The sequence below is a fragment of the Nerophis lumbriciformis genome, linkage group LG02 (genome assembly GCF_033978685.3).
Source record: "Nerophis lumbriciformis linkage group LG02, RoL_Nlum_v2.1, whole genome shotgun sequence".
Classification (NCBI taxonomy): domain Eukaryota; kingdom Metazoa; phylum Chordata; class Actinopteri; order Syngnathiformes; family Syngnathidae; genus Nerophis; species Nerophis lumbriciformis.
This window is the reverse complement of record NC_084549.2, coordinates 59306247-59323411: the sequence shown is the minus strand read 5'-3', so window position 1 is coordinate 59323411 and position 17165 is coordinate 59306247. Positions and strand designations below refer to the sequence as shown.

The following is a 17165-nucleotide window of genomic DNA, read 5'->3' as shown; positions in this document are numbered from 1 at the left end:
TTCGAACCGTTCCACCATCCACACACTCCACTCACCCTTGACATTCAAACCAGCATGATTTCCGGTTCTGAAAATTCCCCGATTACCCGCAAGTACCAGGAATTTCCCGCCATTGAAAATGAATGGGCAATATACAAACCTCTCCATATCCCACATTTCTCAACCGTTTCGAACCGTTCCAACATCCACACACTCCACTCACCCTGGACATTCAAGCACTTCAGTTCCACGCACGTGTATCGGCGGTTCGGCGGATCGTGCACATTGGGCATTCACACGCAATTCTTGCCGGAATTGCAAATTCCAGTTCTTGGCGCTTTGCAATGTGCACACTCTTCACATGCGTTATACATGTTTTTGATTCAAATCATGTCTTTATTCATCACTTGATATGACTTGTCCTTCATTTTTGTTTTTCTTCTTTTTCACCCCCCCTTCGCTTCTGTTGTGTTTGCATGCCCCCCCACCACCTGTATTCATGCATGGGACGTGACGGGAAGAATTGGAACCACCGAGCTGTCACTCAAGTAGGCTTCAGTTTGATTAGAATATGATAATAGACCGTTGTTTGCTTGTTTCACACACACACACACACACACACACACACACACACACACACACACACACACACAGTGCACACAAAATCCTTGACCACAACTTAAGAAGACTTTTGCCGTGCAACACGCCGACCTTGCTGCGTTAATGCGCGGCAAAAGTGCAACCGCAGGAGTGTCGGTGCATGAATTACAATCACCGGCTGGCTTTTCTTGGGAATACCTTGATGGACAAAGCGATAAGATAAGATAAGATAAGATGAGGCTGCGACGCTGTCAAATAAAGCAGTGTTTCTTAACCGCCCGCCAAAACATATCAATCTCTCAGCTGTGGGCTGTATGGGTCGCAGCGGTACTCCGTTGTAATACCCTTTTCCACCACTTTTGGCAGTAATGACAATATCAAACAAACAGAATAAGTCTGGCGCTAAAGTCATAGAGAAGTTTCTTAAGCGCAAAAATTATGACTAAAGTGGTGAAGCTGTATTTTTACTTACACTTATATTTTATGGACGGTTTAGTTAAGAAACATATTCATTGGGAATTTAGTTTATTTTAGCACTACATGATTGTATCTAAATGTATTTTTCATCATTTATTATTTGTTTAGTACCGGTACTTATTTTTCTAATCAGCCTGACTTAAGCCTAAATTCTATGGATAAAATAAATAATCTTTGTGATTAACACATGCGTTCATATCATTTGACAAGGTTGTAAACTGTAAGTAGGTTAGATATAATTATTGAATATAATTAAAATCAAGAGCAAGATTACTAATTCAATGTTAATATTTAAGTGGGTCCCGGGCCCCGCTGTAATGGAAAAGTTGAGGGCCGACGTCAAAAAGGTTAAGAACCCCTGAAATAAAGAACCAGGAGCAGTGTTTTTTCACATACATTCTAATAATGCAAAAATAATCATCAGCGTAAATCTTTTATTCAGTGGACAGGCAGTGTTTTTAAGGAATATTTGAACATTCTTCAGTCTTATACAAGTGTAAAAAGAAGTTAACTGCTGTTTATAGTAAGACACAAGGAACAATAAAGCAAATGTGTTTTGGATATCTTCATGTTATCATGATTGAATACATTTCATTTGATAAGGTTCTTAACTATCAAACAAGTGTTCAGGGTCAAAGGACAAAAGCAATTAGAGTCCATGTTTACTGTGAAAAAAACTAATTCCACCTGGTGTATAGTAATCCTTTGTTTATCGCTGTTAATTGGTTGTGTCAAATGAATTATTGATTATACTTTCATAGTTAGAACATTAAAAAAAAAAACTTGTTTATGACCTGCTAAATACGTTTTTTAAGATTGTGAGAGCCCTCTAGACACAAAGTAACACCCACATAGCCACCTTTACACTCCTTTACTCCTATATAGTAGGCATACAAATAGAAAATACTACATACACTCTCATGTAGTGGCCAAAGACACCCTCAAAAGTAGAGGTAAGAGACAAGAACATCTCTGTGACAATAGGTACATTTTTTTAAAGAATGTTCTCTGGAAGTACAAACCCCGTTTCCATATGAGTTGGGAAATTGTGTTAGTTGTAAATATAAACGGAATACAATGATTTGCAAATCATTTTCAACCCATATTCAGTTGAATATGCTACAAAGACAACATATTTGATGTTCAAACTGATAAACATTTTTATTTTTTTGCAAATAATCATTAACTTTAGAATTTGATGCCAGCAACACGTGACAAAGAAGTTGGGAACGGTGGCAATAAATACTGATAAAGTTGAGGAATGCTCATCAAACACTTATTTGGAACATCCCACAGGTGTGCAGGCTAATTGGGAACAGGTGGGTGCCATAATTGGGTATAAAAACAGCTTCCCAAAAAATGCCCAGTCTTTCACAAGAAAGGATGGGGCGAGGTACCCTCCTTTGTCCACAACTGCGTGAGCAAATAGTCAAACAGTTTAAGAACAACATTTCTCAAAGTGCAATTCCAAAAAATTTAAGGATTTCAACATCTACGGTCCATAATATCATCAAAAGGTTCAGAGAATCTGGAGTAATCACTCCACGTAAGCGGCATGTCCGGAAACCAACATTGAATGACCGTGACCTTCGATCCTTCAGACGGCACTGTATCAAAAACCGACATCAATCTCTAAAGGATATCACCACATGGGCTCAGGAACACTTCAGAAAACCACTGTCACTAAATACAGTTCGTCACTACATCTGTAAGTGCAAGTTAAAGCTCGAGTCCACATTTCAAATTGTTTTTGGAAATATTCGACATCGTGTCATCTGGACCAAAGGGGAAGCGAACCATCCAGACTGTTATCGACGCAAAGTTCAAAAGCCAGCATCTGTGATGGTATGGGGGTGCATTAGTGCCCAAGACATGGGTAACTTACACATCTGTGAAGGCGCCATTAATGCTGAAAGGTACATACAGGTTTTGGAACAACATATGCTGCCATCTAAGCGCCGTCTTTTTCATGGACGCCCCTGCTTATTTCAGCAAGACAATGCCAAGCCACATTCAGCACGTGTTACAACAGCATGGCTCCGTAAAAAAAGAGTGCGGGTATTTTCCTGGCCCGCCTGCAGTCCAGACCTGTCTCCCATCGAAAATGTGTGGCGCATTATGAAGCGTAAAATACGACAGCGGAGACCCCGGACTGTTGAACGACTGAAGCTCTACATAAAACAACAATGGGAAGGAATTCCACTTTCAAAGCTTCAACAATTAGTTTCCTCAGTTCCCATTCGTTTATTGAGTGTTGTTAAAAGAAAAGGTGATGTAACACACTGGTGAACATGCCCTTTCCCAACTACTTTGGCACGTGTTGCAGCCATGAAATTCTAAGTTGATTATTATTTGCAAAAAAAAAAAAAGTTTGAGTTTTAACATCAAATATGTTGTCTTTGTAGTGCATTCAATTGAATATGGGTTGAAAAGGATTTGCAAATCATTGTATTCCGTTTATATTTACATCTAACACAATTTCCCAACTCATATGGAAACGGGGTTTGTACAATCTGTGTCTTTAAGAGGCCAGAAGTATATGTTTATCATACCAAACAGAGTACAAAGTGATATATAGCACACATTTGTACCATTTCAACCCAAAGTGTACCTGCTGCATATGTTTAACTTATAGACAATAGCGATTATAAATATTATTTTTAATAGGGCATAATAATACTACTATACTTATAGTTAAGAAATTAGAGCCGTTACTACTAATAATAATAATACATTTTTGATCAACTTTCCCAGCAGGCACAGGACATTGATACAACGTTAATTATACAAAAATGTTCTTTAAAATTGACTTCTAAACAACATTACAAAATAGTTGTATTTGTAAATTGAGACAACATTGTCTAACGTTAGATCCACGTTGTTGGTTGTGTAATGACTAAAATTCAATGTCAAATCAACATCAGAACCCAACATTGATTAAATGTCGTCAAAAAGCATGTTGTTTCAACGTTGTGTTTGTGTTGTCGAATATTGGTTGGGAAATGACCAAATTTCAATGGTCAAATCAACGTCACAACCTGACATTGAATAAACGTTGTTAAAAAGCATGTTGTTTTAATGTTGAATTTGTGTTGAATATCGGTTGAAAAATGACCAAAATTCAATGGTCAAATCAACATCAGAACCCAACATTTTTCAGACGTCGTCAAAAAGCATGTTTCAATGTTGTGTTTGTGTTGTCGAATATTGGTTGGGAAATGACCAAATTTCAATGGTCAAATCAACGTCACAACCTGACATTGAATAAACGTTGTTAAAAAGCATGTTGTTTTAACATTGAATTTGTGTTGAATATCGGTTGAAAAATTACCAAAATTCAATGGTCAAATCAACATCAGAACCCAACATTTTTTAGACGTTGTCAAAAAGCTTGTTGTTTCAATGTTGTGTTTGTGTTGTCGAATATTGGTTGGGAAATGACCAAATTTCAATGGTCAAATCAACGTTACAACCTGACATTGAATAAACGTTGTTAAAAAGCATGTTGTTTTAACGTTGAATTTGTGTTGAATATCGGTTGAAAAATTACCAAAATTCAATGGTCAAATCAACATCAGAACCCAACATTTTTCAGACGTCGTCAAAAAGCATGTTTCAATGTTGTGTTTGTGTTGTCGAATATTGGTTGGGAAATGACCAAATTTCAATGGTCAAATCAACGTCACAACCTGACATTGAATAAACGTTGTTAAAAAGCATGTTGTTTTAACGTTGAATTTGTGTTGAATATCAGTTGAAAAATGACCAAAATTCAATGGTCAAATCAACATCAAAACCCAACATTTTTCAAACGTCGTCAAAAAGCATGTTGTTTCAATGTTGTGTTTGTGTTGTCGAATATTGGTTGGGAAATGACCAAATTTCAATGGTCAAATCAACGTCACAACCTGACATTGAATAAACGTTGTTAAAAAGCATGTTGTTTTAACGTTGAATTTGTGTTGAATATCAGTTGAAAAATTACCAAAATTCAATGGTCAAATCAACATCAGAACCCAACATTTTTCAGACGGTGTCAAAAAGCATGTTGTTTCAATGTTGTGTTTGTGTTGTCGAATATTGGTTGGGAAATGACCAAATTTCAATGGTCAAATCAACGTCACAACCTGACATTGAATAAACGTTGTTAAAAAGCATGTTGTTTTAACGTTGAATTTGTGTTGAATATTGGTTGAAAAATTACAAAAAATTCAATGGTCAAATCAACATCAGAACCCAACATTTTTCAAACGTCGTCAAAAAGCATGTTGTTTCAATGTTGTGTTTGTGTTGTCGAATATTGGTTGGGAAATGACCAAATTTCAATGGTCAAATCAACGTCACAACCTGACATTGAATAAACGTTGTTAAAAAGCATGTTGTTTTAACGTTGAATTTGTGTTGAATATCAGTTGAAAAATTACCAAAATTCAATGGTCAAATCAACATCAGAACCCAACATTTTTCAGACGGCGTCAAAAAGCATGTTGTTTCAATGTTGTTTGTGTTGTCGAATATTGGTTGGGAAATGACCAAATTTCAATGGTCAAATCAACGTCACAACCTGACATTGAATAAAAGTTGTTAAAAAGCATGTTGTTTTAACGTTGAATTTGTGTTGAATATCGGTTGAAAAATTACAAAAAATTCAATGGTCAAATCAACATCAGAACCCAACATTTTTCAAACGTCGTCAAAAAGCATGTTGTTTCAATGTTGTGTTTGTGTTGTCGAATATTGGTTGGGAAATGACCAAATTTCAATGGTCAAATCAACGTCACAACCTGACATTGAATAAACGTTGTTAAAAAGCATGTTGTTTTAACGTTGAATTTGTGTTGAATATCAGTTGAAAAATTACCAAAATTCAATGGTCAAATCAACATCAGAACCCAACATTTTTCAGACGGCGTCAAAAAGCATGTTGTTTCAATGTTGTGTTTGTGTTGTCGAATATTGGTTGGGAAATGACCAAATTTCAATGGTCAAATCAATGTCACAACCTGACATTGAATAAACGTTGTTAAAAAGCATGTTGTTTTAACGTTGAATTTGTGTTGAATATCGGTTGAAAAATTACAAAAAATTCAATGGTCAAATCAACATCAGAACCCAACATTTTTCAAACGTCGTCAAAAAGCATGTTGTTTCAATGTTGTGTTTGTGTTGTCGAATATTGGTTGGGAAATGACCAAATTTCAATGGTCAAATCAACATCACAACCTGACATTGAATAAACGTTGTTAAAAAGCATGTTTTAACGTTGAATTTGTGTTGAATATCAGTTGAAAAATTACCAAAATTCAATGGTCAAGTCAACATCAGAACCCAACATTGATAAAACGTCATTCCAACGTTATTGAGTCGCTCAAGTCAGGACCTAATTCAACAAGTTCTCAACGTTGTTTTAATGTCTTGTCCCTGCTGGGTTGTTTATTGCCATTATCTGTAATTCATCATTTTTAACATGATCCTGTTGTATTGTCAAGTTTATCCTTCAACATTTTACTTTTGGTCGTGTATTAAATTATTGAATTTTCAGAACGCGTTGAGGGCCAATAAAGACGCACTGTGGACACCCCTGATCTAGTTGATAACTTGTAAGAACATTGACTTGTCATTATAAATGAATCATAAACATATGTTTTTGTTGTATATAAAAAGTAAGATTAAGACAAAAAAACAGTAATGCTGCTTCAAATGAGGTCAAATGAAAAAGGATGGACTTTAAAGGGGAACATTATCACAATTTCAGAATGGTTAAAACCATTAAAAATCAGTTCCCAGTGGCTTATTATATTTTTCGAAGTTTTTTTCAAAATTTTACCCATCACGCAATATCCCTAAAAAAAAAAGCTTCAAAGTGCCTGATTTTAACCATCGTTATATACACCCGTCCATTTTCCTGTGACGTCACACAGTGAAGCCAACACAAACAAACATGGCGGTTAGACCAGCAAGGTATAGCGACATTAGCTCGGATTCAGACTCGGATTTCAGCGGCTTAAGCGATTCAACAGATTACGCATGTATTGAAACGGATGGTTGTAGTGTGGAGGCAGGTAGCGAAAACGAAATTGAAGAAGAAACTGAAGCTATTGAGCCATATCGGTTTGAACCGTATGCAAGCGAAAACGACACGACAGCCAGCGACATGGGAGAAAGCGAGGACGAATTCGGCGATCGCCTTCTAACCAACAATTGGTATGTGTTTGTTTGGCATTAAAGGAAACTAACAACTATGAACTAGGTTTACAGCATATGAAATACATTTGGCAACAACATGCACTTTGAGAGTGCAGACAGCCCAATTTTCATCAATTAATATATTCTGTAGACATACCCTCATGTCAGCAGGCCAGGGAAGCTTGGGTCGATATTCTTCTCTTGATCATCTTCGGGACGGTGTGAGCCAAGACATCCAGGGGGTTTAGCTCGCTCGTCTGCGGGAACAAACTGCCGCCATTGCTTGCCGTGCTACCGAGGTCCTTTGTCCCTGAATTGCTCACACACTCCGACAGATTCAATGGGGGTCTGGCGGCAGATTTCTTTGACTTTATCGTTGGAAATGCATCTCCTTTGAGTGTCGCAGGATATCCACACATTCTCGCCATCTCTGTCGTAGCATAGCTTTCGTCGGTAAAGTGTGCGGAACAAACGTCCAATTTCTTGCCACTTTCGCATCTTTGGGCCACTGGTGCAACTTGAATCCGTCCCTGTTCGTGTTGTTACACCCTCCGACAACACACCGACGAGGCATGATGTCTCCAAGGTACGGAAAACAGTCGAAAAAACGGAAAATAACAGAGCTGATTTGACTGGGTGTTTGAGAAAATGGCGGATTGCTTCCCGATGTGAATATTAGAAAGGCGTTTAATTCGCCAAAATTCACCCATTTAGAGTTCGGAAATCGGTTAAAAAAATATATGGTCTTTTTTCTGCAACATCAAGGTTTATATTGACGCTTACATAGGTCTGGTGATAATGTTCCCCTTTAAGGTCCAACCTTACACTAAAGTAGGGATTTTACTTATTTGTATTTTCTCATAATCCTCAAATTGAAACCAAAAAAACGTGTTTTTTATTAAGAAAGACGTCGTATCGGAAGTTGATGCAGTGTTTGCTTAGGTGTGCCGAGCCAGAACTGCTTGCTTCGGGGCCGCTGGAGAAAACCGTCTTATTTGTCGTCAGCAGGGACGGCAAAGCTCAGACGCGCTGCTGAAAATATGGAAATTATTTTTTAATCAGCAGCCTGGAATCAGTCACTGAAAAGAGGCTTTTGAGCTTGGATGGTTCAGGGTGTAGCATCATGCTAAGCTAAGATAAGCATCTACACTGACACAGAATTTTGGATTTCAAACTACCATCACTTGTTACGTCAAGGCATGAATTTGGATTTCTTATCCCCCCCCAAAAAAATGAGTGCCGTATTTTTCGGACTATAAGTCGCAGTTTTTTTCATAGTTTGGCTGGGGGTGCGACTTATACTAAGGAGCGACTTATGTGTGAAATTATTAACACATTACCGTAAAATATCAAATAATATTATTTAGCTCATTCACGTAAGAGACTAGACGTATAAGATTTCATGGGATTTAGCGATTAGGAGTGACAGATTGTTTGGTAAACGTATAGCATGTTCTATATGTTATAGTTATTTGAATGACTCTTACCATAATATGTTACGTTAACATACCAGGCACGTTCTCAGTTGGTTATCTATGCGTCATATAACGTACACTTATTCAGCCTGTTGTTCACTATTCTTTATTTATTTTAAATTGCCTTTCAAATGTCTATTCTTGGTGTTGGGTTTTACCAAAAATGATTCCCGGGCGCGGCACCGCTGCTGCCCACTGCTCCCCTCACCTCCCAGGGGGTGAACAAGGGGATGGGTCAAAAGCAGAGGACAAATTTCGCCACACCTAGTGTGTGTGTGACAATCATTGGTACTTTAACTTTAACTTTAACTTTATCAAATACATTTCCCCCAAAAATGCGACTTATACTCCAGTGCGACTTATGTGTTTTTTCCTTCTTTATTATGCATTTTCGGCAGGTGCGACTTATACTCCGGTGCGACTTATACTCCGAAAAATACGGTATACACACACATTGTCGAGATGTGACGTTCGCGAACGAATCAAGTCTTTTGAACGACTCGAGTCTTTTGAACGACTCGAGTCTTTTGAACGACTCTCTTAAGTGAAGGATGAGAACCAATTCCCAATTGTGAGCAGTTTTTTATGCACATGCAAATTTAGTGTCGGCAATTGGCTACTATACTCACACTCCGATTTTTTCAAAAGTATTATTTATTTTATTTTTAAAAACATTTTTTTTAATTTAATTTTAAAGGGTAGTAGTTTAAGAGTACACACACCAGGTGTGGTAGTACAATTTTGTACATCACATTTAACATTTTTATTGTAGTTTTGTTATTAATACTATTTGTATCTATTAATGAATTTTATTCTTTTTAATTTTTCTATATAGTTAAGATTATACACATTTCTTTAAGTAAGGTAAAATAAAAATTATGGAGATATGGCACTGCCTTAAAGAATGTTTACAATGAAAGCATATTAAAAAAAAAGTATTATAGTCAATATTTCAGAATAATTCCCAGCAATAGAGTAATATTTGTGTACATTGAATAATTCTGATGTACATCTGATCATATAACTGATTGTTTCCTTGATAAAAAAACAAACTAACAAATTAAAAACAAACTTAGTACAACAACTAACCAGGCTTTTGAACGGCTCTCTGAAAGGAACGGCTCCTCAAGATCCGGCTCCTTTCAAGGAGCCATACATCCATAAATACAGCCAATAATCTCATCTCTATCACATTAAGAGCAGCCTTGTTATGAACATTATATTTACAGTTTGTCATGGCAGCATGTCTGAAAAATAGTAGGAAGAAGCTGAGTTTATTTGATCCTAACCCTTTTTGCCTCATAGCAATTACTAACACATGTGTTTGTACTCAATCTGCAACACAACAGTGAATAAAACCAACCAATAAATGAGTAAGTGACTCAATATATAAGTAAATAAATATTAAATACATACATAAATAATAAATACCTTTCTCATAAAAAAATAATTAAGTAAGCTTTGATTCACAAAATGAGTGAATAATTATCTAATTTTTTAATAAGGTTAATCTGTCTCATCTTCTCCTTTGCGTCAAAGCAGGAGTTCAGAACACCCAGAAATAATTTCCCACCATCCTTTTACTTTAAAAACAAGTATCAAGAATTTATGGCCAGACCTAAATACGTCTGCCGGTTTGCGTTAGTACATTTTAGCAGCGATATAAACACATAAAGAGACTTGTATTGATTAAGCATTGCTTTACTTCTTTTTACGCTTGCACGCCAATTTAGCTTCCACTTGAGTGGTGGCATGAGGCGCACCAATAACATGGTCTTCACATTGTGCTTTAAAGCGAAAGATCGAGTGTTTTACTGTTTGGATGTCAGTGTGGTTGACTTCTTTTTACACTTGAGTGACAGCTAAGAATGAAAGATGTGACGTTTGCGAACGAATCGAGTCTTTGTAACGGCTTTATCAAGTGAACTATGGGAACCGATTAACAGTTGTGAGCCGTTCGTTTGGGATCCGTTTTTTTAATACATATGCACATTTAACGTCGGCAATTGCCTACTCTGCACGTGCGTGCAACCCGACTGGCAACTGGACAAGAAAAGGAGTCAGAGTTAAGGGAAATTTAGCAGCATTTGGATTAAATTTTTTGTTTAAATTTTTGTTATATATATATATATATATATATATATATATATATTAGGGGTATGGGAAAAAATTGATTCGAATTCAAATCGCGATTCTCACGTTGTACGATTCAGTATCGATTCTCATTTTTCAAAAATTAATATTATCAACAACAGTATCAATATTAGTTACAATTTCAACATAGCAGTGATTAAAAATCCCTCATTGACATTATCATTAGACATTTATTAAAAAATTTAAAAAAAGAACAATAGTGTCATAGTGGCTTACACTTGCATTGCATCTCATAAGCTTGACAACACACTGTGTCCAATATTTTCACAAAGATAAAATAAGTCATATTTTTGGTTCATTTAATAGTTGAAACAAATTTACATTATTGAAATCAGTTGATAAAACATTGTCCTTTACAATTATAAAAGCTTTTTACAAAAATCTACTACTCTGCTTGCATGTCAGCAGACTGTGGTAGATCCTGCTGAAATCCTATGTATTGAATGAATAGAGAATTGTTTTGAATCGGAAAAATATCGTTTTTGAATCAAGAATCGCGTTGAATCGAAAAAATTGATTTATAATTGAATCGTGACCCCAAGAATCGATAATGAATCGAATCGTGGGACACCCAAAGATTCGCAGCCCTAATATATATATATATAAATATTTCCAAAAAATAATTTTTGTTTTGTTTTTCTAATATTTAATGTACATTTTTTTTCGATTGTATTTTTTATTTTAGTTGTATCTATTTGGATTTACTTTTCGGTTATATTACTTATTACTTTTCGGTTATATTATAAGGATAGTAGTTCAAGTGTACACACACAATCAATATCCTTTATTTAACCAGTTTAAAATATATATAAATATATATATAAATATTAAATATATACTATATATATTCATATGTAAATATATATATCAATATTTATTTATATATATATATATATATATATATATATATATATATATATGTGTGTGTGTGTGTGTGTGTGTGTGTGTTTTTCTAATATTTAAATTGTATAATCTTTTTAGATTGTATATTTTATTTTACTTACCGGTATATCTATTTGGATTTACTTTTCAGGCATATTATTCTAAAGGATAGTACACACACACACACACACACACACACACGCACACACACACACACACACACACGCACGCACAATATCCTTTATTCAAACAGGTAAACAAGTCATTGCGATTAAAATCTCTATTCCAAGAGTGACCTGGCCAATAGGGCAGCAAGACAAAGATACATACATATGAAAACAACAAAAAACAGCAGCAGTCACACACCACAGTTTAAAAAAAAAAAATGACTTGCATATATTAACATAAGGTGTGATAGGTCAAAACAATGTATAACATGTTTCAGTAAAAACAAGTGCAATGCCCAATAGACAGTTTCTCGATCCTTTAAAATGGCCTGAAATTCCCCCAAAGTGATCAGTTCAGGTAACCTCAGATCCTTCTGGAAGTTACTCCATGACCATGGAGCAGCATATCTGAAAGCTGTTTGTCCAAGATCTGTGTTGGCTCTAGGAACAAACATTCTAAGTATGTCCTGCGACCTTAAACTGTAGCGACTGGAATCTCTACACATAAAAGAACACAAATAAGGGGGAACCAGACCAAGAAGTGATTTATATATAAAACATCAACCATACTCACGTTTTTATTAAGTCCTGATTATTAATGCAGTCTTACTTATACTTTTTATAAATTTATACTTTATTGCATTTTTTCCTTGCCTAATACCTGTGAATTGTTTCTATAATGTTAAAATGCTACACGTTTTGTTTTTTATAGATGAGGAAAAAAATTCAAACTCATGATGTCACTGCCAAAGCATGGAAAAATGGCTCCGCCTTATGGAATAAATAAATAATAGTCAATATTTCAGAATAATCCCCCACCAACAAAGTAATATTTGTGTAAATTAAATGACTCAGATCTACATTTTTATCGTATAACCAATACTAGTGATTGTTTTCTTCATAATAAAAACAAACCTAACTACAACAACAAACCCTTCTTCTGAAAAGAACCTTTAAAGAAACATAAATCATATCTCTACTAAGAATGTTGCCTTAAAAAACATTGCCAGGTTTTTACCTTTTGTTTGCACACTGCAAAAACTGAAATCTAAGTAAGATTAAATATCTCAAATAAATGTGATATTTGCTTATTTTCTGTCTGATAAGATAATTCTTCCCACTAAGCAGATTTTATGTTAGTGTTTTACTTGTTTTAAGTGTTTTGGTCCAAAATGATCTCAGTAAGATGTTACAGCTTGTAGCTGAGATTTGATGACCTATATTGAGTAAAACATGCTTGAAACTAGAATATCAACTGTGTCATTAACACTCACAAGTATAAAACTACTTTTTTAAAGTAATAATTTCTTACTTCAAGCATGAAAAAAATATATAATGATGCCGAGCACATATCATTATGTCAAGATAATGGCACTAGCATTTACTTAATTTAAGAATATTTTTCAACATATTGAGCAAAAAGGTCTCTTTGTTTTTTCTACCAAGAAAAGTGCATTTCTTATTAGTGAGAATATACCTTTTTAAAAGGTATTTTTGGGTTCATTGAGGTTAGCTAATTTTACTTGTTTTGGAAAGACTTGACAAGCCGAATTTTCTTGGCAGATAATTTTGTTTAGTTCAAATAAAATACCCCTAATTATTTTTATTTTTTTTCTTGTTTTTGAACACTGACTTTTTGCAGTGCACTACTACCTACTAGGAAGGTTAGTTACAGCTTTAGTGTAGTTCAATGTTTGTTTTAGGAGGTTTGCTGCCGAGCCACAAAGTGCACGCTGGTCTTATAATAGAATTTTGCCAGCAGTGATTTTTGGAGAAGGCGAGGTGGCGTCTTGTCAGATGCCAGATAGATCGGGTCGGATGACAGCGAGGGCAGCAGTTGTACGAGATGCAGACCGCAGCGCATTAGCAAAATCAATATGGCTCTCTCTCCTACACACACACACACACACACACACACACACACACACACACACACACACACACACACACACACACACACACACACACATTCGCGCGGCGTCACAGCGGCAATGACGCTCCCAAGCTGCAAAGCACACTGGGAATGTCTGAATCACCGGAGGGGCGGCAGTTTCTCTAAATGCTGAGTCGGCATTTAGCCACACAGTAAATTGTCCGCGCGTGTTTTTACGATCGATGTCATAACGCACTTGTGTGTGTACGTGCGTTGACCTTTTGTCATGCTAGACGTCATGCTAAGCTAGTAAAACATGTACGGGTGACAAAATTCAGTTAATCGTTAATAATCCATTTGTACGATATGCTCAGGGCCAATAAAAAGCGAGCGGCGAGTCATAAATGGCCCCCGGGCCGCACTTTGGACACGCCTGCTCTACCAGGAAGTGTACTGCAGTCCTGTTTGTTGTCACACTTTATAGTGCAGGGGTGTCCAAAGTGTGGCCCCTGGGGGACATTTATGATCTGTGTGAAGTTGCAAATAATCAAATAACACTAGGTTTGAGCCGTGGAAATTGTCATTTGTGCCGTTACGGTTTTTAAGTTATTGTAAAGTACATTTTCTGACTAGTGACGTCATCCATCTATAGTAGTTTTTAAGCTCTAAGATAGGATATGATAGACTTTATTTATCCCACAATGTGGAAAGGATGTGGTTGGAGTGCAGATTCAAAAAGCTAGGTAAAAACACATGAAAGCAAGAGGGGAACAATTTAAGAAAAATACATAAAGGACATTAAAAGAGCAATATATATTTATTTATTTTATATATATATATATTTATATATTATTTATATATATTTATTTATTTATATATGCACCCTATTGCTTTTTTATCCTGCACTACCATGAGCTTATGTAACGAAATTTCGATCTTATCTGTGCTGTAAAGTTCAAATTTGAATGACAATAAAAAGGAAGTCTAGTCTAGAGAGAGCTGATGCAACGAGCTGCCACTTCAGCGGAGCCATTTCTACATACAGCTACAAAAGTCAAACACAACGAAAAACCAAAAAATTTGCAATAAATAATAATGCGCAGAAACGATTGCACCATGCATAGATAAACAACAAAACAAAACAAATATTAACATGTTATTTCTTACGGCGGGGTCGCAGCTTACTGCGAGGTTCGTTCTCCCAGGACGCAAACGGACGACTCCGGACAGGACTTGCAGGTAGGAACATGATTTAATCTTAAAAAACACTCGAGGTGCAAAACAGAAAACAAACTGACGGAACAAAGTGCCGATCGCACTTGAAGCTAAGGCTACTGCTTAGCACAGACTAAAGACAAGCAAAACTTACGTAGCAGTGGCGGGAAGCAAACAAAGAAGCCAGACTGACTGACTGGCAAAGGCAGGCTTAAATAATGTCTCTTGATGAGCAACAGGTGAGCGTCCCGGACACAAGAGCATACTTGCCAACCCTCCCGAATTTTCCGGGAGACTCCCGAAATTCAGCGCCTCTCCCGAAAACCTCCCAGGACAAACATTCTCCCGAAAATCTCCCGATTTTCAGCCGGAGCAGGAGGCCACGCCCCCTCCAGTTCCATGCGGACCTGAGTGAGGACAGCCTTTGTTCACGACGGGAGGACATCAGGGTGACAAGAACTAAATCATCCAGACGAGATAAATTGTATTATTATGTTTATCTTACCTAAAAATAAATATATTTATTAATTAAAAAATAATAATAATAATAATTTTACTATATTTTGCTAAAAACATCAAAATGAATTGTATTTTTATTTTTTATTTTTTATGACTCCTTTTTACATCCAGCCATTAGAATTATACAATAAAATAAACATATTTGAAATAATTAATTTTAAATTATCATAATAATTCATTTAAAATGACCATATGTAATTATTAAAATAATTGCTTGTTTATCAACAACTTTAGCATTTTATTCATTACATTTTGAAGCTCTCAGAAGCCAAGTTATGTTATATTCCTTAATATTTATTTATGCAAGTTTGAAGTATCAATTATCTAATTATCTAAACACAGTTTTATTTGCATATTTTCAGGATATATATATATATATATATATATATATATATATATATATATATATATGTATATATATGTATATGTATGAAATACTTGACTTGGTGAATTCTAGCTGTCAATATACTCCTCCCCTCTTAACCACGCCCTGCCCCACCCCCGACCACGCCCCCACCCCCCACCTCCCGAAATCGGAGGTCTCAAGGTTGGCAAGTATGCACAAGAGGCAGGTGAAAATAATAAGTAGCCATGGTAACAAACTCAGAGGTGCACTAACGGGAACTAAAAGAGTCCAAAACTAACAGAAAACACAAGTGACTAGAAAACGTAACCAGACTATGATCCGGGCAGCGGATCATAACATTAATAAGATAAAAAATTTGGTAATTAATAAGATAAAAACTATAAGCGTTACACAAACAAATTTTGCAGCACAAACAGACCAAAAAAAATTTGCAGCACAAATGTTTGGGACAAGTTTGATGAGATTTTGTTATGTTTGGTTAGGAATAATAACACAAAAAACTATAATAGTATAGACAAAAAAATGTTGCGCCAGGGTGTACCCCGCCTTCCGCCCGATGCAGCTGAGATCGGCTCCAGCATCCCCCGCGACCCCAAAAGGGACAAGCGGTAGGAAATGGATATATGGAAAAAAATGTTGCAGCAAAACATAGCACAAACATTTGGGATATGTTTGGGTAGAGTTTGACAATGTGTGTGTGTGTGTGTGTGTGTGTGTGTGTGTGTGTGTGTGTGTGTGTGTGTGTGTGTGTGTGTGTGTGTGTGTGTGTGTGTGTGTGTGTGTGTGTGTGTGTGTGTGTGTGTGTGTGTGTGTGTGTGTGTGTGTGTGTGAGGGGTGGGGAATGAATATAACGCATTAATAATGTAAAAACTACAATAGGTAGACAAACAAAAATTGCAGCACAAACGTAGCACACATGTTTGGGACAAGTTTGGGTAGATTTTGACATGGCTGGGGGGCTGCTAATGAATAAACACATGTTAATAACATAAAAACTTTAATAGTTAGTAAGATAAAAAATATAAGAGTTACACAAACGGACCAAAAAAATTTGCAGCACAAACTTTGGGACAATTTGGATGAGATTTTGACGAGGTGGGGGCCACTGGTTATGAATGATAACACGTTAATAACATGAAAACTGTAATAATTGATAACATAAAAATTATAATAGTATAGACCAAAACATTTTGCAGCAAAACGTAGCACACATTTTGATAAGGTTATGATTAATAACATGTTAATAATAACAGAAAATGTATAACAGACAA

At 35.9% G+C, this 17165-nt stretch overlaps 2 protein-coding genes across 5 annotated transcripts in view; one reads left to right on the top strand and one right to left on the bottom strand.

The window, feature by feature from the left end:
* hhat (hedgehog acyltransferase) overlaps window positions 1-17165 on the bottom strand; it is a 193883-nt gene that overhangs the window by 27268 nt on the left and 149450 nt on the right. The gene's annotated exons all lie outside the window — the stretch shown is intronic.
* kcnh1a (potassium voltage-gated channel, subfamily H (eag-related), member 1a) overlaps window positions 1-17165 on the top strand; it is a 135635-nt gene that overhangs the window by 59037 nt on the left and 59433 nt on the right. For 2 of the 4 annotated variants that reach the window (XM_061965718.2, XM_061965698.2), the window contains one exon: window positions 501-527. The exons of the other annotated variants lie outside the window; for them this stretch is intronic. In XM_061965718.2, the coding sequence (XP_061821702.2) occupies window positions 501-527 (27 nt within the window). The remainder of the gene's footprint in view (window positions 1-500; window positions 528-17165) is intronic. 4 annotated transcript variants of the gene reach the window in all.